The 23,678-nt window shown below is 41.4% G+C and overlaps 2 protein-coding genes across 2 annotated transcripts in view; both read right to left on the bottom strand.

Moving 5' to 3' along the window:
- The window catches only part of aopep (aminopeptidase O (putative)), a 105,433-nt gene extending 90,874 nt beyond the window's left edge, over positions 1 to 14,559 (bottom strand). The window contains exons 1-5 of the mRNA XM_072681851.1: positions 14,543 to 14,559; positions 11,340 to 12,231; positions 11,057 to 11,223; positions 10,792 to 10,936; positions 9,187 to 9,528 (exon numbers count right to left, since the gene is read on the bottom strand). Of these exons, the coding sequence (XP_072537952.1) occupies positions 9,187 to 9,528; positions 10,792 to 10,936; positions 11,057 to 11,223; positions 11,340 to 12,064 (1,379 nt within the window). The 5' untranslated portion in view covers positions 12,065 to 12,231; positions 14,543 to 14,559. The remainder of the gene's footprint in view (positions 1 to 9,186; positions 9,529 to 10,791; positions 10,937 to 11,056; positions 11,224 to 11,339; positions 12,232 to 14,542) is intronic.
- A 2,103-nt stretch (positions 14,560 to 16,662) lies between these two features.
- The window catches only part of dock8 (dedicator of cytokinesis 8), an 82,512-nt gene continuing 75,496 nt past the window's right edge, over positions 16,663 to 23,678 (bottom strand). The window contains exons 47-48 of the mRNA XM_072681850.1: positions 22,506 to 22,676; positions 16,663 to 19,721 (exon numbers count right to left, since the gene is read on the bottom strand). Of these exons, the coding sequence (XP_072537951.1) occupies positions 19,670 to 19,721; positions 22,506 to 22,676 (223 nt within the window). The 3' untranslated portion in view covers positions 16,663 to 19,669. The remainder of the gene's footprint in view (positions 19,722 to 22,505; positions 22,677 to 23,678) is intronic.

Genomic DNA, 23,678 nt, shown 5'->3' with positions numbered 1-23,678 from the left:
CACACAGAGAGAGAGAGAGAGAGAGAGAGAGAGAGAGAGAGAGAGAGAGAGAGAGAGAGAGAGAGAGAGAGAGAGAGAAAGAGAGAGAGAGAGAGAGAGAGAGAGAGAGAGTCTATTTAAATTGTGTTATCTCAGCCTCCCTTTCGGCTTGGCTAGCCTAGCGCATTCCAATAGCTTCACATTCGTCGCCCACATTACACTCCGCACCCATGGGACTTGGCCGTCCTTCCCCCATATGGTCATTTTAAGAGGGCTCAAACAGCTCAAATAAGCACAATGGCCCCAAAGCCTGGGGCCAAGCACACCTTATATAACTCTGGCGTTCCTCAAGCGAAAAAGGACAGGTCACAAACTGCTGTAACTGCCAGGCGGAACTGGAAGTAGAGCTGCACCTGGCTGTAGTGAGGTACTGAGATAATCAGCATCAGAGTGCTGCAGAGGTGATCGTTCTATATGAAGTATTTCTCTTGAACTTGTAGTTCAAGCAAAGAAATTGCTGTCAATAAAAGGGGCGCGTTTTTGTAAACGAAAGTTATTTTGCTTTGTACAGAGAAAAAAACACAACATTTATGGCACATTTTTGTCACTCTTTAACACTGAAACAAAAAAAAAGAAAAGTCAGACATGAACCTGGTCATTTCTTCCATAATTGCATTTGCTTAGAGGTGGAGAGTGAGGCATAAGCCAATGTCATTTTTATGTTTTATGTAGTTAAAAAGTTTGTTGTAAAGCTATTTTGCTTCAAAAACATAGATGTCTATAAAAAAAATGAAGAATGCATTTTCTGAGTATTTTAAGGTGTGCTTAATGTGTTAACGGGAATTTGTGACTTTAGTTGGGATGGAAAATGGTCTAATGCCATTTAACTAACCTCTTTACAACCCTTAGTTAGTTTTGCCTTAGAACAAAACATGCTGATTTTTATGATAGACTTGTTTATATATGTATGTATGCAAACATGCAAATAAAACCATAGCGCTTAAAACATAAAATATATATATATATATATATATATATATATATATATATATATATATATATATATATATATGCTAGAGAGAAGAGATTAGCGTTAGCTTTTACCCTACAATGAATCCCGGGCTTTCGCGTCATGTGCCAAGTTCCCCTTCTGCGAACACTGGCACAGGAAAAGCCGTGGTCTCGTAGCAACCCGCATTCTCTGCATTAGCAACTTCTGGTGGTAGCATGATCAACAACACCATATTCTCCCAAAAAGCAATGCTGCATTTGACAGTTTTATTAGCTTTGACTGGAGCTTTTGCTAGTCGACTGGGTAATGTAGATTCATGCACAATCTGGGAGGCTTGACTATAACAAGTCAAGACTGTTATGCAACAGATTTGGGGATTTGGAATTGGCCCCTTTCCAGCCATGTTTTGGTGTCATGTCATGTTTCTTTTGAAGGAGAACACACTGGTGATTGTGGTTCGTGGTACACTGCATGTCCAAATGTTTGGGCCCCCCCATCTAATGAATGCATTCAGCTACTTTAAGTTGCACCCACTGTTGACACAGAAGCTTGTATAGTCCTTGTAGAGAAGGACTGCCAATAGAACAGGACTAAACATGTCTCTACTGACACCATGCCTAATGCCAGATGTGGACTAGAAGGGTATGAAGCCACCCGTGCATTGATCTGTGGCATAGTGGAACTGTGTTCTCTGGAATGATGCTGCCTCATCCCAATACTTTTAGAAAAAGTTGGGGATGAGGTGGGGAGGTGATCATCCAACATCCTGATCTCACTTATTGCTGATTGCAATCAAATCCTCACAGCAGTGCTCTAGTAGAAAGCCTTCCCTGGGTATTTGAGACAGTTATTGCAACAAAAGCACGGATTCACTTTTTATTTTTTTTAATTTCCTTTGATTTCGAAAGAAACATCGAAAACACAGGTATCCCATTACTTTAGTCCTCAAACTATACAGCAGTTCCATGTACCAAACTCTCCTATTTTAACGATTCCAAGGAAAGTGCAGACATTCTAGGGCCACTTTAACATGGAATTATATTTGTAAATGAATGATGTTTATATTCCAAAAAGCTTCCAAAAGGTGACTTGATTCCACCTAAAAGTAGAAAAACTGGTAAAAAACTATCATAACGAATAGACCTCGAAGAGTTAAAGGAAAAACCCACAGTCTTCCGCTTCTAATACTAATTTAACAGCATTACTGTGAGATACAAAAATCACCCTAAAATAACAGTAGCATTTCGAGACAGTCAATACAAATATATCTGCCTCGCCGTCATTATTATGAAGCAGACCAACGAGGTGTGGAATACTGTCCAAACATTTCATTGTCTGGGACATTTTAAGAGTCATCCAATCAGCATAGCCAATCAGACTTGCCCTCAGTTTAATAAACATATAGCATTCGAGAAGGGCCTGAAGCCAATCTCGCCATCTAAATGCACCTTGATTAAAATGAAGCCTTCACAAAGGGACAGATTTTTAAGCAGTTATGAAACTTCAATTGGTACCTTCAGTGTATGAAAGGCAGATATTAAGCCAGAGCTTCTCATTTGTTTTCCATGTTCTGTTGTGCCCTCGTCCCTTTCAAGTGCTCAGTTATTTAGTCTGCACAACAGTTAAGTTTGATTCTGCTGGATGAGGCTGAATAGATGATAAAGGTCGCTTTTGTTAGGCTACACTCCACAAATGAATGTGGCAGATTGTAGTTTATGAAGAAAAGAAGCAGGTTAGAGATTGTAGGTACTTCATATAAGCACTGCTGCCTCACATGACCCTATTTACATTTAAGGCATTTAGCAGACACTCTTATCCAGAGTGACTTCCCACAAAAGTGCCTCACTGTTTACTCAGAAATTTGGTAGCTTGTATAGGCTAGGATCCAAAAGATACCTCAAGCTAGATGCTGACAAATACAAAAGACATGGTTACCTAGATACACGACAGATACCCAACATACACTACACTTTGCCTATATACTCTTGGAAGAGATGGGTCTTCAGGTATGATTATTTAGGTATGATCTACAGCATCCTTATGAGGGGTTTACTTAAGCAAATGAAGGCTTATCTACTTCTTTGTGTTTGGCCCTCGAGCTACAAGTAGACCTGACACAATAACTTCTTTTATAGATGATATATTTCGGCCCAGAAATAACTGCGATAAACAATATTACTGTAATTTTATCATTTGATGCCACTGATATAATGTTCCTACACTGTAGCGGTGGAACGCAGCTGTGAAAGTGATTACTCTTCCAAACTTTCTGGCTGAAATTATACAATATTCTGAGAAAAAAAAACATCTATTAGCCTTGAGTAGCACGTCTTGGCATGGTTACTTATGCACTGAACTTTGCAAGCACTGGACCGCTTTCCTACACAACCGGTGTCACTGCCTGCTCACAGACTTGTGCCCTGCCTCCCACAGAGAGCAGATACAAGAGAACATAATAGCAGGACTGGCTAAAATATTGGTGTCGATCCTTTTAATGTAAACAAACACTTCAATAAACACAATGGGCAATATATTGTATGATAAGTTAGTTATCATGAAAGGCCTAGCTATAAGACTAATGTAGCAATGTATCAAGTACGCTAACACGCTTTTACCTCCCCAGTTAACACCAAGCAAACTGTATTCCTAAATCATCCCTAAATGAACTTTAATAATGTGCTTTCCAGCTTATTAACAAAAACTTTTTTATCAGGGATGGCTGAGTGTAACTATTTGTATACTTTGTTTATGTCAGTATTCATTTCTTTATTGATTGATTGGAAGCATGGTCTTTTTTCAGGCACAGAAACTTCAGCCTAAAATACATTTCATTTAGACACAGAAAATGTCAATGCAGCCCCTGAAGCTAATAGAGCAATTTGCCTATATCTGTTTGGTTTTCTCACGAGAAAAAAAATAAATAAATCAAGCGCCACATCAAACCACGTGAGAAAGTTCTGTCTGCCTATTGGTCAGATCTGACTGGGCCGGGAGCACTAAAGTAAACACAGGAAGAAGCTCCTGTGTTCTGGACTAGTGCACATTTCTGTGCAATTCAACATTTGTTTCATAGCTATAGTCAATTATCTGGGCAGTTTACCAGATTAACACCTGGCTATGGGAGCTGTTTAGCTCAAACCCACAGAGTACACCTGATAGAGGGTCCGGATTGGGGTCAGATCACGTTCTCGCCCCAAAGATGAGACCATCTCTTCACAAAGGTGTCGGTGTAGTTTTTCTGGTCTGCAACAGAGTTCGTTTACTGTGTTCACACAGATTTAAGCCAACTAAAAAGTGCAGGTGTAAAAATAGTCTTAGAAATCCCAGGTCTTTAAGTGAGACATCAGGAAAAATGTTTGTATATCTTGGATGCGACACAGGTTTGATAAATCATCTCAAATACATAAATATAGTTATCCTTATATTTATGGTTATCCTTATCCAAACACCTCTCAGTAAGCTACATGCCTTCCATATTGCCCTAGGCTAATTAGCATCTGAAAGAAGGCAAATAATATGTTCACAGGTGATTTCGGTTTATTTGCGTCACATTTGAAACATGTCCAAAACTGTTCAGGCCAGCTGTAATTTTTATAGAGAACAGTAAGTCATACAGTGTCAGAAACCACATAAGCAGGTCTAGTGTAAAACTTCAGAAGAAAGCAGTGGATGCCAAACATGCCTCAGCGAATCGCCTATGTTTGGGGTCAAGAGAAACTGTAAATTAGATTTCCGCCTGAACTATTCCGTTTAGCGTTCACCCTAAGGGAGTGAAGATCTTCTCCTTTAGGTCCTCATTTACAGCTTAGGTAACACCAAGGGTCAAATGTCCACCTTGTTATGTGCAACAGGTGAGACTATGAAATATAGCCAGCAGTTGGACCCCCAGGGCTGTTGGCTTCTTTTGTCATTACCCTCTGTCAGTAGGGTGTGATCATGACCAGGAGTAGCTAAAGGAGATAAGCAAAACTGTAAAGGCCTTTTGCTAATTTTTCAAGAGTCCATGAAGCAGGTGGAGCACATAACTCTTTAGGAAGGTGACAGCTCTATGACGGTTCAGTTTGACCCTAGAGCATGCTTTTATGACTTGCTAATTCTTAGAATACTTCATCTCCTCAGCTGCACACCAGAAAAACACTTAAAAGTATAAAGCTTCTGAGAAGGGCATCAATAATTATTGCGAGTTCAGGAAGACCTGGCAAGCTATATAAGGTCAGCTAAAAGCTCCAGAAACAAAGTAATTGCTTGGTAATAGGCCGTGATGTGCTATTTATGTAGCTTAATGTTTGAAAGAAGTGTTCTAAGTGGTTTGGCAAAGGTTCTGTATAAAAAGCCAGAGATAAGAAGTGTTAGTGAGAACATCAGGAGGACTACGAGGCATCTTGAAGAGGAGCACTCCCTAAAGACCTCAGCATTCTTTCAATCTACTGCTTGGCAAAAATTTGTCCCACGAAGCGTAAATCATTACAGCAAGTGCTAGTGGTACCCTTTTCCACCATGCAACACTGACTGATATTAACCTTGTTTATAAAAGCAAAAGCAGGAACTTGTGGGGGGTTTTTATTATTATTTTTCCTTTAAAGACTTGGTTTATTCGGGTTCCCAGATCTAGACACGTTCATTTAGCACCTCACTCCTTTGGCACGCTGTGTGAAAAAAAAAAGCCATTTCGGGACTCTAGAGCTGTAGAAGCCTTCTCCAGTGGATGCCCATATTTGCACATCTGGCACTAGAAGTATTCCGACTATGTCCTGCTACAGCATAAAAAAGAAGCTGTTAAGAGACCCGAAACGAGCAGCTTCAAAGCCGAGGAAAACGCCAGGCCCTTCCTGTGCGTCTCAGGCTTCATGACATGCTGCAGATCAGGAGATAGGAGGTCCTCTGAGTGTGTGATTATGTCACTCCAGCCGCGGTCTAGACCTACCCTACGTGACCTGATGACAGCGCCCGAACCCGGGAATGACGAGCGCATTCTTCCCAGACGTGCTTCCTATGATTTCAAATACTGCGTGACTGAAATATAGAGAGCACTGATTCTGCGAGAGATCTTCTGCGATAAACCAGGATCTCCATGGGGGGTTTTGTTTCCCCCATTGTTAAGAGACCAGAGCAGAGGTAATGTGGGTATTGGAGAAAAAAGGCAAAGCGTGCAAACACATACGTCAGGGTCTGGCCTGCCCTTGCTTGACTTCTTAATCTTTCACTTCCTGCCCTCCCTTTTCCCTCTTATCAGAGTACAAAAAGATGCCCCCCTCTTCACCATGTCCCAAACCCAGACTGTAAATGAAGGAGCATGATATAAAAGCAGCAGCTGGCTAGGCCCCAAGGACTCAGGCCCACATACTTCCCAATTTTTAGATTAAATGGCTTCTGTCTCTGAAGTAGTTCCAGGAGCTAATGGCTTTTGTTGCTGGGAATAATCCACACACATCCTCTCCCACATCCTGGGGGAACAGCTCCTCAAAGCTGCCCCTCTCGCCCGCCCCCAAACTCAGTCTTGTTGACCACGCTCCTTCTTCTCATTTGGTTCAATCTGGGCTTTTTTATTTATTTATTTTTTTAAACAAGGCTCGCAGGACCAGACCATTTCCCTGAGGAGGGGGCAACTGCTGCCTGTCTACTGTCGTGACCCAAACAAAAGGAAGGGAAGGAAGAGCGAGAATCGGTTTCTCTTACAAACGAGCAATATTTCTGTCAACTAGGTGTCATTTAACAGACTCGAGCTGCAGCAAACTGCTAGGCCACCAATAATGCTCTGCAGACGCCGTCCAGAAGAAGTGTGGAGCTCTGCGCTTCGTATTAGCTCAAGGCTAAGAGGGAGGGAGCGCCTAATTCGGAAAAGAAGAAACAGTGGCAGGCCGACCAACGTGTAGATTATATACTTACGGCTAATTAGAGTGCGACATTTTCTCTGGCTAAATGACTGGAACCTGCCTGAGGCAGAGCGTAATGACCTCATATCCTGTGGAACACTTATTCCTGGACTGAGAGATGGTGGGAAAACACAGGAACACACCTACGGCCACCCAAGAGTATGTTTACTCGATCTGCAGCTAAACGGCCCTCCTTTCTGCTTCTTGCTTATGTCTCGGGAGATGATTCATTCCAAATTATAAGGCACGCTGCTCTATTAAATTACAGCCTTTGTTTAGCATCTGAAAATATGCAAAGCTTGAGAGAGAGCATAATACTTGATAGACTACAAACAAAACCAAAAATATAGAATATATAAAAATCAATGCTTTAAAAAAATGTACCGCTCTAGCAGCCTCTTCAGAACAACCCCCTTGGCTATAATCTTCTAAAATACGCAGGGGAGAGACGTTTACACAGATTCATAAAGCAAGCATTCATAGAAACTGCTTTGCCACCTCGAGTGCAGGAACCGAGTACCTGGTACACAACAGCATTTGATACAAACAGATGGTGACCTCCCTAGCAGGCCCAAGAGCAATCGATGAATACAGAAACAAGTGGTGACTGAATTTCCACCAAGCCCTCCTGTTCAGAAACCACTATGCAGACTAAACAAGCGGGGTTGATGTGTTTGTAAACCACCTGAGGTGCTCTCTGGTAAACAGGGCTAAATAGTGCTCCATTGACCTTCTGAGGAACCAACATAATGCCAAGAGCATTAGCGGTGAGCACCAGCATGGCTTCTGTCAACGTTAAGATGGAAAAGACGAGAAGCAAAATATGGGAAGTATGCGCAAAGACAAGCGGATTAACGTCGTCAGGAGATCATGCGCGTGTTGCCTGTCATGACATGCTTGTAAAGTACTTTATTTCAAAGCAGCCACATGTACTTGGCAGTGTAATACACATCAGGCTGCGTGTACCGTGTAACGAAAGAGCTAAATTGCCACACAGCAAGGGCTCAACTCTGGACAAGTTGTACAGGAGGCAGCATACTGTATAAGTATACTGTGTAGTGTGCTAGTACATGGGGCAGTGGTGGCTCAGCGGTTAGAGCTAGGGCTATCGATAACAGGGTTGTGGGTTCGATTCCCGGGCTTGGCTGTTGGGCCCTTGAGCAAGGGCCCTTTACCCTCTCTGCTCCCCGGGCGCTTGAGTTGGCTGCCCACTGCTCTGGGTGTGTGTACTCACTGCCCCTAGTGCACTAGTGTGTGTATGTGCACTACCACAGATGGGTTAAATGCGGAGGACACATTTCGCTGTACAGTGTACACTGTGTACACTGTACAGTGACAGTGTACAGTGACAGTGTACACTGTAATTGGCCTGAATCTGCAGTTCTAAATGTAAAGGTGCACATATTTGTACAAATATGTGCACCTGTACAAATATGTGCACCTTTACATTTAGAACTGCAGATTCAGGCCAATTACAGATTCTTGGAACTTCATAAACTGCATATAGTTTAAGCTAGGAATGTCCTGATCCCATCCAGAGGATCAGGATTGGGGCCAATCCAGGCACATTTTAACGGATCGGGTATTTTAATCCCAGCCCAGTACCACCTGGTGTCTTAAATGGACCATTAACAGATATTTTTCCAAGCCGGCAGCACTGAGGAGTGTTCTCAAAAATGTTAGAGTTCAGAGTCTGCAATGTGGACCTACTTTACAGTGGACTATGAAAACAGAACACCATATCTGCAACTTTAAAAAACTATAGCTGAAACGCTCCACTTTACCAGCGGGAGAACCGCACATCTTCCTTTGTTTTCAAACCAGAACTAAAGAGCGCATTCAGAACCGAGAACTAGCTAATGCTACTACACACGCTATAGAAACCTAAGACATAGCACATTCACCCACTATAAACCAGTTATTTCACATCAGTAGTCGGCAAACAGCAACAGATATCAGTCCAAAGTGTGTACCACTAGACCCTAACACACACAGTGTTTTGACTGCATTTTAAACATTTGAGAAAAGTCTCTACTTAACTAAATAAATCAGTCCAGAATGTCTAATTATATAAACTGTTACTAAAAATAAAGTGACTTTACTACTGTATTAATCAGCAGCACATCTTATCTAAACTGTGTGATTCACTGTGTTATTCATATAAACACAAAGACTGGATCAGATCGGTATCAGCCAATACTCAGCATTAAGACACTCGGATAAGATTGGGGGCAAAAAAATGGGGGCACTAATTATCTAGTTACCAAGCCCTTCCTGAGTTGAAGCGGGAGTATTAGAGCAGCACTTATTTAGTGCACATACCTGGCCATGCCCAGGCTGGAGAAACCAGGAGGAACGATGAGCACATCCAGGCGTGAGAATGGGTGGACACCCAAAACAGAGTGAGCAGCAGCCAGACAAAGGGGCAGGAGGGGCAGGACGGTGGCCTCTACCTTCTGCAGGTGACAAAATGGGGCAAACACTCGATGCGGTAAGACGACCTGCGCCCTGGAGGTGTTGTTCACGAAACGGCATGGATAATTCACATGGGAGCAAGAGCTCTGCTCATCTTCCTCCTTAGCAGAAAAGGTCAGCTTGGGACGTGAGCTTTGAATCTTAAAGCATTGGTCTGTAGGTCGGCTTCCAACTGAAGTCATGCTACTGCTGCAATAAAGACAGACAAATTCTAAAGTTTTTTAAGCAGTACAGCACAAAGCAGGAGTGTAAATCTGAGCCTTTAACATTTTTAAAAAGCATGGTTCTCTATTAAATTACTAAATTCATCATGAAATTAAATCAATTACAATGATTTAATTGAATATGATTATTTTGGTACAATCCAGAACTAAATAAATGTAATGTAATGTAAATATGCAAATGCAACAGGAGTGGCATATAGACAAAGAAAGTTAGGCCTATGTTTGTCCCCATCAATTAATTCTCTATCTCTTGTATGAGTTCACCCGGCTCTGGAAGAACTGCACTAGCTATCTGCATCTTTTAGTAAGTCCTGTACCTTGCTTTTGAAGCTTTAAGTGCTCAAGCACCTTCATTCCTCACTGACTGTGTGTGTTTACACTTTACCACGTGATCTCACATCTGCACATTCTGGCCTTCTGCAAATCCCCCGAGTAAATTACCATAGGTGAAGAGGCGTCTATATGTTTTTAGTCTTTTGAACTGTGGATAAATTCCACCTTTTGATAGAGACTTAAGCTTAGTACACATTTAACTCTCTCTCTCTTTAACTGAGAATTTTTATTAAAGCAGCAATACTTAAGATATGTTTTTGTTTGTTTAAATTGAAGGCAGTAGTTTTATTTTAGAGTGGAGAGGGGACAATATTTTAATAAATGGTATCAATGTGCTGATGCGACCCTCACTGCAACATGTAATCTATTCATTCTAAAACAGTGGTCTGGCAGGTCCTCTGGCAGGTTTTTTTTTTTTTGGACATGACACTTGGACATTTGTTTTTCAGTCACATGCACAGCCTCTAAAAGAGGATCTGACACCATTTGCTTATATAGGCCCTATAAAGGCACATTGGGTATCATTGGGGTGCTTGGACCCATTGGATTGCTGCCTGCAGCTTTTATTGTTTTTATTATGATTATTATTATTATTATTATTATTATTATTTTTATTTTTATTGTAACTGCAAATAATATTCCTAACATTACACCTGCAGCACATTTAAGAACTGCCATAGGTTAATAAAACCAAACTATACCAATATTTTATTTCTATATAATTTTGTATATATTATTTTTATGACCCATCAATCAATTCTAACATGCCAAACCTGATGCAGTGAATGTGCCACTTTCTGACCAATGCACCACTACTCTGTGTTAACATCAACAAACAGACACCTTCATATCACAGACAACTGAATCCCGACACTTAAGAACATCAGAACTATACCAGCTTAATTCTGCGCTAGGCTCCTCATTTTTCCCCTCCTCAAGATTGGGAGCCCCTGCCCTGGCTTCCTGCCACATGCCCACTGCTATGGTAAAAGTTGAGGCAGGCATAGGCATAGTAACAAAATAATCCCATTGGAAGAAACCTGACAAACAGAGCGATAAATAGGAGTTAAGCTCATCCAACAGAGGGTTCTTAGTGGACGCGTTAGCAAAACCGCACATTTCTGTTCAATTATGTGCTAAATTACTGCACTTCAACTGACCTGTCTCCTCAGGCACGGGACTGGCCTGATTCTCGCCACTCAGCAAAACCGTATATTCACACGGGGCCCTCACACGTGCTCGCCAGGTCGACATTGCAACAGGTGGTTCTTGGCATGGGAAAAGGGCTCTGTTGTTGATGGGAGAGCCCATGGTGTAAACACAGCCCCTAGACATGTGGAGAGACGAGCATAATTCACAAGATTATTTGGGCCTGTAGGTATACAGCATGTCAGGGCAAGGCTGCCTTTGCCTCTACTGTCAGAAGATGTAGTCTGGGCTCACCTGTCATCCTGGTCTTTAGTCCACCTCACAGAGCCTCCTGTAGGTTTGGTCTCATACCAGATCCTGAGGATTCGGGGGAAGTCACAGGGGGTTTGCACCCCTTTCTTTTTGACTTGAAGGCTCCACTGGTCCATGTGGAACAGTAGAGGCTGGGTATGAGCACCAGAAGCATGGCTGCACTGGAGATACAGGTCCTGCTGTTGTCTCCACTGGTCTGAAGGTATAGCTATTAATCTCTGAACTAAAACGAATGAAGAATGTTGGCTGGAGACCACATCCATTTCATCTTCATCTCCAAGTTTCCTGAGCTCAGGCACAGTGGACACATCCACCTCCTCCACCTTGGACACCAGCAGGTCACAACAATCCAATACCAAGGTGAAGTCCTCACTCTCATCATCCCATGAGCACTTACTTACATCACTTTTCTCTCCACATGGCACTGCATCACCAGGCACATGGGTAGCACTAGCAGAACAGCTGGCTTCCTCACCTTCAACAACATCTGGAGTGCATGGATCTTCCGAGTGGGTGGAATGTACCTTTAGTCCATCAGCTCCTTTTCCAGGCTCAAGAAACAAGACAATGTTGCCACCAATGACCTTCCTCTGGAAGTCGACAGTTAAATCCAGCACATAGTGCCTGACCAGCATGTGATTGGTGTTGGCTCGCAAAGGCAGGTCATCTTTACTAGGGTCCAGGTCAAGTTGCTGCGTAGACTCCATGACTGAGTGTGTTGAGCAGTTCGGCCAGAGTTTTTTTTTTTGTTTGTTTTTTTTTTTTTATTTCAGGATATGATTTACAGTATGACTCCAGATTCATTTCATGGTTAATACTGGCATTTATTCCACAGTGCAGCACTCAGTGTCTCCATTCCCTGAGTCATATTAGCCTGAAATTGAAAAGATACACTTTTATATTAGAGTATTCAGATAAATATATATATATTTTTAAACAGAAGATATTAAATACAGTACCAGTCAAAAATTTAAACACACAATAAATTCAGTGTTTTTTCATAATTGTGGTAATAAAGCTTTCTACATTGGAGGTTAATACTAAACAATGAAAACAAACATGGAATTATTTTGTAAACAAACAAACATGTTAAACAAAGCACAATATCTTTTAGATCCTTCAAAGTCGGCACCTCTTGCTTAGACAACATTGTGCCATTTTCTCCGTCAGCTTAATGAGGTAGTTACCTGAAATGGCTTTCAGTTAACAGCAGTTCCTTGTCAAGAGTCAATTACTTGAATTTCTTGCCCTCTTATAGTTTTAAGACATCAGTTGTGTTGTGAAGTGGTAGAGTTTGTATTTGAGTAATGTTCTAATCCAGATTATGGCAAGAACTACTCAACTAAGTCCAGAAAAAAAAGTCCATCGTTACTTTAAAGGAAAAGGTCAGTCAATCCGAAACATTTCAAGAACTTTGAAAGTATCCTCAAATGCAGTTGCAAAGACCTTTGAACGTTATGATGAAACTGGCTCTCATCAGGACCGCCCCGGGAAAGGAAGACCAAGAGCTACCTCTGTTGCACAGGAGAAGTTCATCAGAGTTACCAGCCTCGGCAACCAGAAGCTGACAGCAGCCCAGATAACAGCCCACCTAAATAAATGGTTTTTGGTTTGTTTAACATTTTTAAGTTTACTACATAATTCCTTAGGTGTGCCTTCACAGTCTGGATTACTTCTGAATTAATTTCCAATGTAGGGGGAAATAAGTTAGTAAATAAAAAAAATAATAATCAAAACATTAAATGAGAAGGTGTGTCCAAACATTTGACAAGTATCGATTTAACTAATTATTTCTGGAGCATTGGAATTCCCTCTCATCCACTAAAACACAGTGTCAGGCTGAGTAGAGTGGAAAGTGTGGCCTACTTCAGCCTAGTTAGGCTACAGTATTAGCCTAGGCTAGTTCTTGTATACCTTGAAAGTGTGCACTTCATTAGATAATGTCTGAACGTGACCCATGGAGAGAAACTATAGAAATGTGAACTGATGAACCCTCACTGCTTCTCCTACCCAGTGGCTCAAACCACATCGAGTTATAATCAAGTTTATGAAGCAATAAATACATGTCCAAATGTTTGTGGACACACCTTCTTACGAACGCATTCAGCTACTGTAAGCTGCACACATGGGCCAACGCACGCGCGCGCACACACACACACACAGAGACACAGAGCTTGCCTAGTCCCTGTAGAGAAGTAGCTACTGCCAATAGAATAGGACTCGCTGGAGCAGATAAACATGAGCCTACAGCCACCATGCCTAATGCCAGGCTTGGGGTAGAGGGGTATATAAAGCCCCCCGGCATTGAGCTGTGGAGCGGTGTTCTCTGACGGTTGGTGCTCCATCCAGTCATTTTTGGGATGAGTTGATGAAAGCCTTTTTTCCTGGATAGCTGAGACAGCTGCTCCAAAAAACAAAAAAAAAAACAGTAGTAAACGCTTTTTAATAACTTTGATTAGGAGAAAGAATTAATTAGCAGGTGTCCCGATACTTTTGTCCACGTAGTGTAGCAAGCAAGCTAGCTAGTGCTAGCTAACTACTGAAAGCTGTGTTCGCTAAATTGCGCGTGCCGCGGCAGCTCATACTAACAGTATGAACTATATATGGCTGTTTCTGTCAAAAAAGGGCGAAAATAGAGAACTTTTTTTTTTTAATTCCATGTGAATTATAATAAACGTCAATGACGTTAAAAAACATGGGACGTAGTTTATCCAACTCTCCAGTTTTTGGACGCCTACTCTTTGGTTCACGGACTGCTTCGCTCCTGAACCGCTGATTTATACAGCATTGGTCGACACTAGTATTTAGCTGAATACCTCGGTCGGTAAATAAGTACTAATTTTTAATATCCAGAGGCCTGAGCATGAGCAATGTCCTCAAATGTCCTCAAACACGTCTAAAGTTAGTGAAACAGCAGTGCTGTGAGAGCTGCTCAGGCTCCTGCTTGTATTAAACACTGAGGGGCTCCGTGTCATGAAATGCTGGGGGACTCTCACCCAGCTAGTAAACCTTAACGACACCTTTTGCTGCTGTTTTTCTACCACTGCCTAAAACCCCCCCTGGTCATCGCATGTGTCGTTAACCTGCTGGTAACGGCTGTGTTCAGAAGTGAGACCGCTTACAAGGCTACGAGTGACCGCCGTGCTGTGGATGTTATGTGAACACGACCAGCTGCTTCCACAAACCTGGCTCTCCCCGTGGCTCCACTAGCAAGTGCTGGAGCCGCCGAGCGCGCGCGCTGCACGTTGAGAGACGTCACTTTGTTGCGCCAGGCAGTAGAGTTACATACAATAGGGATTTACCATTCCTGCCTTACACCCACACACACGCAGTGTTTATAAACTGGCGGAGTGGCTGACTGCACGTTTTGTCTAAGTACTCCCTTCATACTCCCTAGAAAAGGCGCTTGCGGATAATAATAATAATAATAATAATAGTGGAGTAGCGAATGGTGGCAATTAAAACAAAAATGTGAAGCAAAATAACTCTGGTATTTTATGTGACATGTCAGAGGCATCATTATATAAAAAATCCTTGCTCAAAATTCAGATTGGCTACCTTAAAAAAAATCACCTCCCTGATCAGTATTTCACAAAGTGGGATTTCTGAGTTTAGTCAGATAAGCCTGAAATGTCAGGCCTGTCCTGAAAAGTAAAAGAGCTGAGGATCGTCCCTACCGTACAGTCCTCAACTTTGGGCTTAAGCTATCTGGCTAACTGAGAAATCCTGCTTTGTGAAATACCCCCCTGGAGGTCCAGCTTGTCAGTCACCATGACCTTCAAAGACCAGCTCAAGCCATTTGAAAGCAAGTACCAGCAAAGCCTATTAGCTTAAAATGTCTTTTGTGAGGATTTTTGGCCGGGATATACTGTCACTAAAATCCAGAGGTGGGGAGAGTAGCCTAAACCCATACTTAAGACCAAAACTACTGTGAGTTCTGTGAAAGAGTGCCTTAAGTAACAGTAAAAGCACATTTCCATCAAGAAATCTGTAGAAGTACAAATGTAGCATCTTAAAATACTGCTTAAGCGTTGAGTAGCGTCTTAGAATATCCAGCATCTATCAGCATAAGACCTGGAGATCTTTGCACCACAATACAAAGAAGAAACTCAAAAGTCAGAGATACAGTGCCTATAAAATTATTTACCTCTTATCCCCTTATCTTTTATTGCTTTTATTAAGTGATGTCAATTAAATAAAAATATATCATGTAAAATAAATGACCCCTTTAAAGTGACTGACCTAATTCAACAGAGATCCAGGCAATTGGTTCTAGTCGTCTCACAATTAGTGAAATGGAGATCACCCGAGTGCAGTGAATGTGTCTCAGCTGACTGTAGTATAAAGACACCTGTCTGGAAGGTCCAGGCACTGGTTAATCAGTATTCCTGACTATAAATACACCATGAGGACAAGAGAACACTCCACACAATCTCAAGTCTGAGATGGAAAGCAATCAAAGTTCCTGAACATCCGCTGGAGTTCAGTTATATCAAGACAAGACAACCATATTCACCATTTGTGTTGGACACAGACGGAATTTGGCCTCGGCCTTTAACCCATTCAAGCAATTAAACACATACAGTGACTGTGAGAGCAGCCATCGCTGCAGCCTTGCTCTAGGGCCCAACAGAGGCAGCTCTCCAAGCCCAGGTCTCGTACCCACAACCCTGTCATCAACAGTCCAGTGCTGACAGGCGGAGAGACTGTCCACTGTACTAAGAAAGCAGACTGCTATAGAGTCAGTCATACAAAGTCTTGGTGGCCTCCCTCACTAGTCTTCTTTTTGTACAGCCACTCATTGTGTGAGGACAGCCTGTTCTAGGTGGATTTCCCAGTATGTGCCATATTCCTTCCACTTGTGAACGATGGATTTAAGGGATATTCAGTGACTTTAACCCATGACCTCAACTTTAGCTGCGTGGACTGTTCGTTTGCCTTCATGGTGTATTTGTAGTCAGTGACTGGAGCTTCCAGACAGGTGCCTCTATACTTTATGCATTTCACTGTAAGACTATTAGCACCCAACTACCTGGACCTCTGTTGCACATATTAAATTTTTATTTAATTGACATCAATGTAGAAATCAGTGTTCACTTTGATGTTAAAGAGTTTTGTAAATGATGTTGATTATGATTCTATTTATAAACACATAAAACTTCTGTATAAGAAGTGAATAATTCTACTCATTCACATCATTCTGTGGCGCTGTGTAGTAGCAACATGTCATCAAAAATATGTGAAAAATGTGCTTCACGTCTCTCTTCACGGGTCTTGAGCTGGAACGGACAAACAGCTACACAGCTTTGACCATTAAAAGTTTATTGGACTCATGTGCACAACATCATTATAATAAAATATAATAAATCTATTTCCACGTGTGTGCTTTTAAATGAGACCTTGGCGACAGGAAACAATCTAGTCATCTTAAAAACCAAACAGTTCTCACAGTGTTAAGAGCAGCAAGGTGTGTAACAGACCGACTGGTGGGGTGATGTTGGTAACGAAACAGAACGCTTCTGTAGTCTGTGATGACATGACTAAGGGGAATCGTTTTTCTTTTAGAATTAGGCACAATAAAAATATAAGAAAACATTCAGCTAAAAAGTCCTAACCAAAACACAACAAAATAACAAAACACCAAAAATATCCATTTTCAACATTTGATAAATCCAGCCGCTGTGCTTTATCTCATTTTAAACAATGCTGGCTTTCATTTGTCTTATTGACTCATACCGATGGGATTAGTCATGCGGACACTTTTCTTGGTGCATCAGAGCCTGTGCTGATCGAACCAGTGAGCATATTGTAAGTACAGTTCTCTATAAATACAGCAAAACATATATACATCTATTTCATATATCTCTGTTCAAATACATTTATATATATATATTCTGTGACAGCGGCCTAAAGGCAGAGATCCAAGAAATCTCTCTTATGACATCGGGTTCAAACTGTGTTTCCAAGGAACGTTCTCTCTCAAACACAAAAATTCCAATCATTCCACTTATTTCCACATTTCAAAGTCCACGCTGTGGTAGTTGCTAGATAACAGCTATTAACTGTATGTTCCCTCAAAGGAATGCTGTTTCATAAGAGTAATAAATTAATAGCTTTGATTAAAAAAAATCTCTATATATATTATGAAACAATTTGGGCATCTTGACACATTCTGACACTATTTTTTTTTGGAAGTAGTAAAACATCCTGTAGCTCCTTAAACATAAAATACAGAATTTTTAAGTTAACCAATAAAACAAAATAATAATCTAAATCATCAGTATAGTCTGTGCAAAAGTTTGAGACACACCACCTTTGGCCAAAATCACAACGCTGACTATTGTAGCCACTAAAAGTCTTTCAAGTCCTATAAACAGAAATTTCCCTGTTCTTCTTTATGGAAGGCCTCTAGTTCTGAGATATTCTTGGGTCATCCATCTACTAATTTTCTGATGTTATGGTCAGAGGACTGTGAGGGTCATTCCCCATTTAGGTAAGCTATGCTTAATATTGAGGTATGTTTTGGGTTATTGTACTGTTGTAGAAGCCATCCTCTTTTCAGCTTCAGTCTTTTAACATATGCTTTTACAATGAGAACTGGCAACAACACCACCCAAAGCATGCTAGATCCACCCCATGCTTCACAGTTGGCAAGGTGTTTTTTTCATGAAATGCAGTTTTCTTCAAACACACTGTTTCTCTTAACTTACTGCCAAACGTTTGCACATAACACACTGATCCACTCATCTTTTTATATGATTTATACTAGTCAGGGTCACAGTGGGTCAGGAGCCAACTGGGAACTATGGGTTGTAAGGATTGAACCCTGAACTCCAGGCCCCTGGAGCTAGATTTTTACATTTTATTTAATTTTATGAAAGACAGAGCAGTTGTATGTTAAGATTTGCTGAAAATATAGTAGGTTATGGTTAATTATCTACAGTGACTTCATCTAGAGTTAACTACTTCTTAATAAAAAACAAAAAATTAAAAATGTGCCTGGAGTGTCCAAGTTGTTGCTTAAGACTGTATATATTAACTTGATTTCATGTCATGTTTTCTAGACAAGAAAAATATCTGATATTGAGTTGGAAAAGGCTGACCATTCTCAACATGAGCTCACATAATGAATGTGATTGATTCAACTGATGCTTAGTTATTTACCAACTACCAAAGTACGAACCTGCTGGAGTCACGGCCAGAAAATCTGCAATAGCACAACTGAATAAATGAAGAACACAAGGACCGAACCAGACTTTTAGGGGTGGAAAACACCTGAGTGACTGAACATGTTAATGTATTTGAGTATTATTTTTGGACGATTTGTACTTTACCCAAGTATTATTAAAAATGAACCTTTTTTTTTATTAAATTAATTTCTAAGAGAAAAGAAATATTACCACCTACTGTATTATTTAGACTTAGAACTTAGAAATGTTCCTGTTTTTTAATTGGCAATACATTTTAACTTGTAGAGGGAGTGTTTAGTGTGATGCTTACTCTAACATTTAAAGATGGCCCTTGTTATGTAATGCTTTTGGGAAATCCAGCCATCTTTAGTCTAAGTGGGCAAAGACTAGTACTGTCCATTAGTAGCTGTCCCACATTACACACTATCAAACAGTTTTTTTTTACTTTCAGTTAAGAATATTATTACAAGCATATTATTGGTCTATTAATTCCACTTTTATATAAGTAAGATGCTGTGTAGGTTGTATCTAAAGTGATGCCACAGCCATCCATAACTAACGGAAGTCCAAAACAGCATAATTGGCTTTGTTCTCTCTGGGTGGTTAGAGCCTCACTTTCCCCCAATCACTTAGCATGCTGCTAACCAGTGTTGGCATCTGTTAGCTGATGTAATTGGCAGTTAACACACTCCTCCAAGCGTGTTGAGCTGTCCGATAATTTTAAAAGTAAAAAAAAAACGTGGCTGGCTGGCTTTACGTGACTCCGAGGAAGAACATGCGAGCCTTGACCCGCCCAGCACTGGTAGCATCATGGGATGAGGAAATTGGCAAAGACTAAATCAGGGAGGAATTTGGGGAAAGACACACAAAAAATTTAAGTACACACATTTCCACTCTTCCACAGTTTCTCAGTACTTTTCCACCCCTGCTTATTGTAAAAGGTCATGCTGATATGATCTATATGTTCAGTATCACTTTGATGATATTTGTGATGTGATATGTGATATGCTCTGGCATCTTTAATACTGTGTGGGTGAACTCCAAACACCAGCAGTGTTCCTCTCCTCTGAATGACGGAACGTTCTCCTCCCGATGTCCCCTGGAGATCCCATTCTCATGACATCATGAACTCTCCTCCTGTGTGCGGCGGAAACTGTGCCGTTTGATGGAGTCCCTGTTCCAAACAAAATGGGAAGAAGGAGGAGGAGACGCGTTTCAAAGGGCAGCTCATCTGATGAGTTGAAATAGAGCTTCAATGATATTGAATTTTTACACAGAGAACTGCACTGTACCACAACGAGTGTGGTCTGACAATTACAGCCAAGCTGTGACGTCTGCTTGAATCAAAGGCCTAACTGCTGTGAGATGTACAGTGATAAACACCCATGTAGGCTTTCTATCTACAGGCTTAGCAAAAGTGTGATCCTAGGTAAATAATGAGCTGCTCAGATGTACATATGTCATACTCTGATATTTAGCAGCTGTTCTTAATGTCTTTGAAGGGCTCTCTCTCCTCTCCTCATTGTGAAGAACCACAAAAATGACTTTATATGCTAACATGATATGAGAACTTGTGGGACGGTGTTGGGAAACTATGTGGACATAGTGGTTGTGGAATGTGTAAGAGGCAGTTTATTAAGATCTTGTTAACTCTTGTGTAGTCTTAACATTCTGTACACTCTCCATGTCCTAAGGCTCAAAGATAACCCAGAGATCATCTTTTTCCCTAGTGGTGTACAGCTTTCATGGAGGTCTGAAGGCAGTGATTCACTTTCTCTAATGTTGGGCTCCTTCTAGAAAAGATCATCATATTTCAAGCTGAAAGAAAGATCATTCTGGGGGTTTTCTCTGCTGGTACACATAGAGGCAGGTCATTTTTGACACAAGGTTAGCTAACAATGCTAACCTGAGACATGAATGGGACATATTTTGACTAGATTCACCATAAAACTTTGGAAATGTATTGATGAAATAGTGTTTGAACGTTTAAATGGAACGCGGTCAACTTGGGTGTGACATCATTCCCATGGTAAATGGAAGGCAGCATTACTGCATTATTTCTTGCACTAGTAGTAGTTTCATGTAGTGTTGCGGTGCTTTGTGTTACACCATCATACACAGTTATCAAACATTTTTTAACTTTCAGTTAAGTATATTATTATAAGTATATCATTGCCCTGATATCTCCAGTTTTATATGAGTAAGATGCTGTGCATGTGGAATCTCCAGTGATGCCACAGCCATCCATAAGTAACTGCTCCAGCTGCTCCATAACTAACAGAAGTTCAAAACAACATAATCGGCTTCGTTCTCTCTGGGTGGTTAGATCCTCACTTTCCCCCAATCACTTAGCATGCTGCTAACCAGTGTTGGCATCTGTTAGCTGATATTACAGAATTGACACTTTACACTTGGCACTTAAACTTTACGTGACTACGCTTTACGTGACTCAGAGGAAGCACATGCTAGCCTTCAGCCTCCCAGCACTAATAGCATAATATAAATGGGACATATTTTGACTAGGTTCACAATAAAAACCTTTTTGAAATAGTGTACCATTATAGGAATGTTTAAATGGAACGTTGGGTGTGACGTCCGACTTCCGAGGTAAATGGGATGTAGGACTACAGCACTATATTAGCATGTTTACACGTTTCTTTACACAAGGATTTGAACATTTCACTTTATGTAGTCTTGTGTAGTGTTGTGTTGCTCTATGTTACACCTGTCACGCCCACGCCGCCGTGCCCGCCCCAGGGGCGGTCTCAGGCCGCGGCTCACAGGCAATCTAGAACTCCCCCTTCAAAGTCTTGTCATGTTCATGTCATGTTTAGTTATGTTCTGGACTTTTATGTTGAAAAGGACTCTTGTGTTGACACCCATCATCGCCATCTTGGTTTTAGGTTGTGTTTGTCATGTGTCTGTTCATTGTTTGATTTATGTGTTACACCTGTGGGCTGGTGTATTTAAGGAGGGCTAGTGTCAGCTGCCAGTTGCAGAGAATTACTCTTAGTGCACTGCATGCACCCAGGTTATGGAGTTCACGGTAGAGACTCAGGATTCACCGGTCTAGTCTGTAGAGTCCATCCTCGTACAGAGGACTCTTTCAACCTAGCTAGCTTAGCAGGGAAAGCTAACTAGCTAGGCAGCTCTCGTCTCAGGGTCCATTAGGGAGCTACTGCAGGTCTGCGGCGATCTCTCGCCAAGCTTCATAGGTTCAGCGAGCTTGGGTCCAGGAGCTCTGGGAGTGAGCGACTCTCCAGCTCTCCAGTTTCAGCAGTTAGCTCTCCTCATCTTCGGACCGGATCAGTCGTCTAGGTTTGGCGGCTGACTCCTCACGCTCTCAAGTCTAGTAAGTTCAATGCGCCTGACTAGCGCTACTCTTTATGTCCTAGTTCTTAGTTTTCCCAAGCTCGGCTTGGAAGTTTATGTTTCTGAGTAGCGGTATTGGCTCAGCCCCGGCAGCTAGCACAGCCCTAGTGCCTCACCAGCCCCAGGTGTGTTCTTTTGGTTTGCCCAGTATTGGTTGTCACGATTGTTGTTTCTGTTCCTCCTTATCCCTGGTAGTCATTGCTGCATTTCTGTTTTGTTTATGGTTTATTGTGATCAATGAACTCTCGCCTTGGTCCATCCCCTGTGAGTGTTCACCCATTCTTGTCAGACCGTGTGGATCATGACAACACCATCATAGTCCTAGAGGAACGCTAACTTGCTCCACTGTGTACTTTTACTTTTAGTACTGGACTTTACTTAAACATTTGATGAAAAAGGAAATTGTGTGATAACTTAATTGGGCTGTTTGCATGATGGCAATTGGTACTTACTTATAAACTTGTTAGAAAAACAAACTATAGAAGCTTAGACAGCGATCATGTCTGGGGGTAAGAGCAAAACTGTTTTCTCCAAACTATTGCTTTAATGCTTTGCTACATATTAAGTGCCTGCCTGACTGCAGTACCTGCTCTCAAAGCGAGGTTTGACAATGGGCTTGTACAACTCTGGGATCTTTCTCTCCAGCATGGGCCTCAGGTTTTCCCTCAGTTTGTTGTAGTTCTTCTTCAGCTCCTGCTGGTACTCCTTCTGGTCAGGCGTAATCAGGGACTTGTTCTTCTCCACTGCCTCCCCACACCTGCAACAGGGACACATGTACAATGAGCTACTCATACAGGGCTGAGGAAAAGAGCAATCTGAGGCTGTAGGAACTGGACTGTGAAGGGGGGCGTGATTGTGATTGAAAGGGATCATGATTTAAAGGCTTTTTTTCTGTTACTGGAAGGCTTTTCAGAGCTGAAGACATAAAATGAAGGACGGCCAAGGGAAAAGCCACAAAAACATTAACACACTGGGCCGGCCCTGAAAAATACACACACCACATCCAAATCTGGAACATGTCAGAACAAAGACATGCTTAAATACTGATAGTAGATTTACTGCCACCCTAATGGTTTTACCCGTGTGTTGTTGTAAAGGTCTGTTCATTTGAAGGGCACACATTTTAATATAAATGGCACACAGTTCAAAAGTAATGGCACACAGACCTCCTGAACACAGCCTCATTACATGATCTACTGTTTGTAAAAATGATCTGTTGAAGCTCTTGGGTTGACTACATTTTTTTTTTTTAAATATGCTGCTGTAGTCTATATGGAGATCACTAATAAAACTTCATCTGAATACACAACTCAACACACAACAATATTTAATGTCTTCACATAAAACATCATAAAAATGTAAACAGACTACCAACAGCAGATCTCTAAATGATGTCTCGTCTCTCAATACTACGATCCTTAAAGTCCAACACTATATTTAGAATGGAGTGATTAGTCTAATCAGAACTGTGTGAACATTTTAGACCACCCAATGTTGGACAATGGTCTAGCTATGGCTACATAAACTACTCTCCAAAGCCCAGTTTCACTTGTCTCACTCGTGTAGCGTAGTGGATAACACTGCCACTTCCTCTAAAACAGACTAGGATTCCCCAGCCAGGCAAGCACACCATACTTCACCAATAAAAAAGTCGTTGGGTAAGACTCTACCTGAAACTACCCTGATTATGATTGGTCTGATTGATTGAGGAATTAATATCCTCATCTTTCAGTGTAGGCCCACCCAACGTAAATCCAGT

The sequence above is a fragment of the Salminus brasiliensis genome, chromosome 6, assembly GCF_030463535.1.
Source record: "Salminus brasiliensis chromosome 6, fSalBra1.hap2, whole genome shotgun sequence".
NCBI lineage: Eukaryota > Metazoa > Chordata > Actinopteri > Characiformes > Bryconidae > Salminus > Salminus brasiliensis.
The sequence above is the reverse complement of the archived record's forward strand: the minus strand, read 5'-3'. Positions and strand labels throughout refer to the sequence as shown.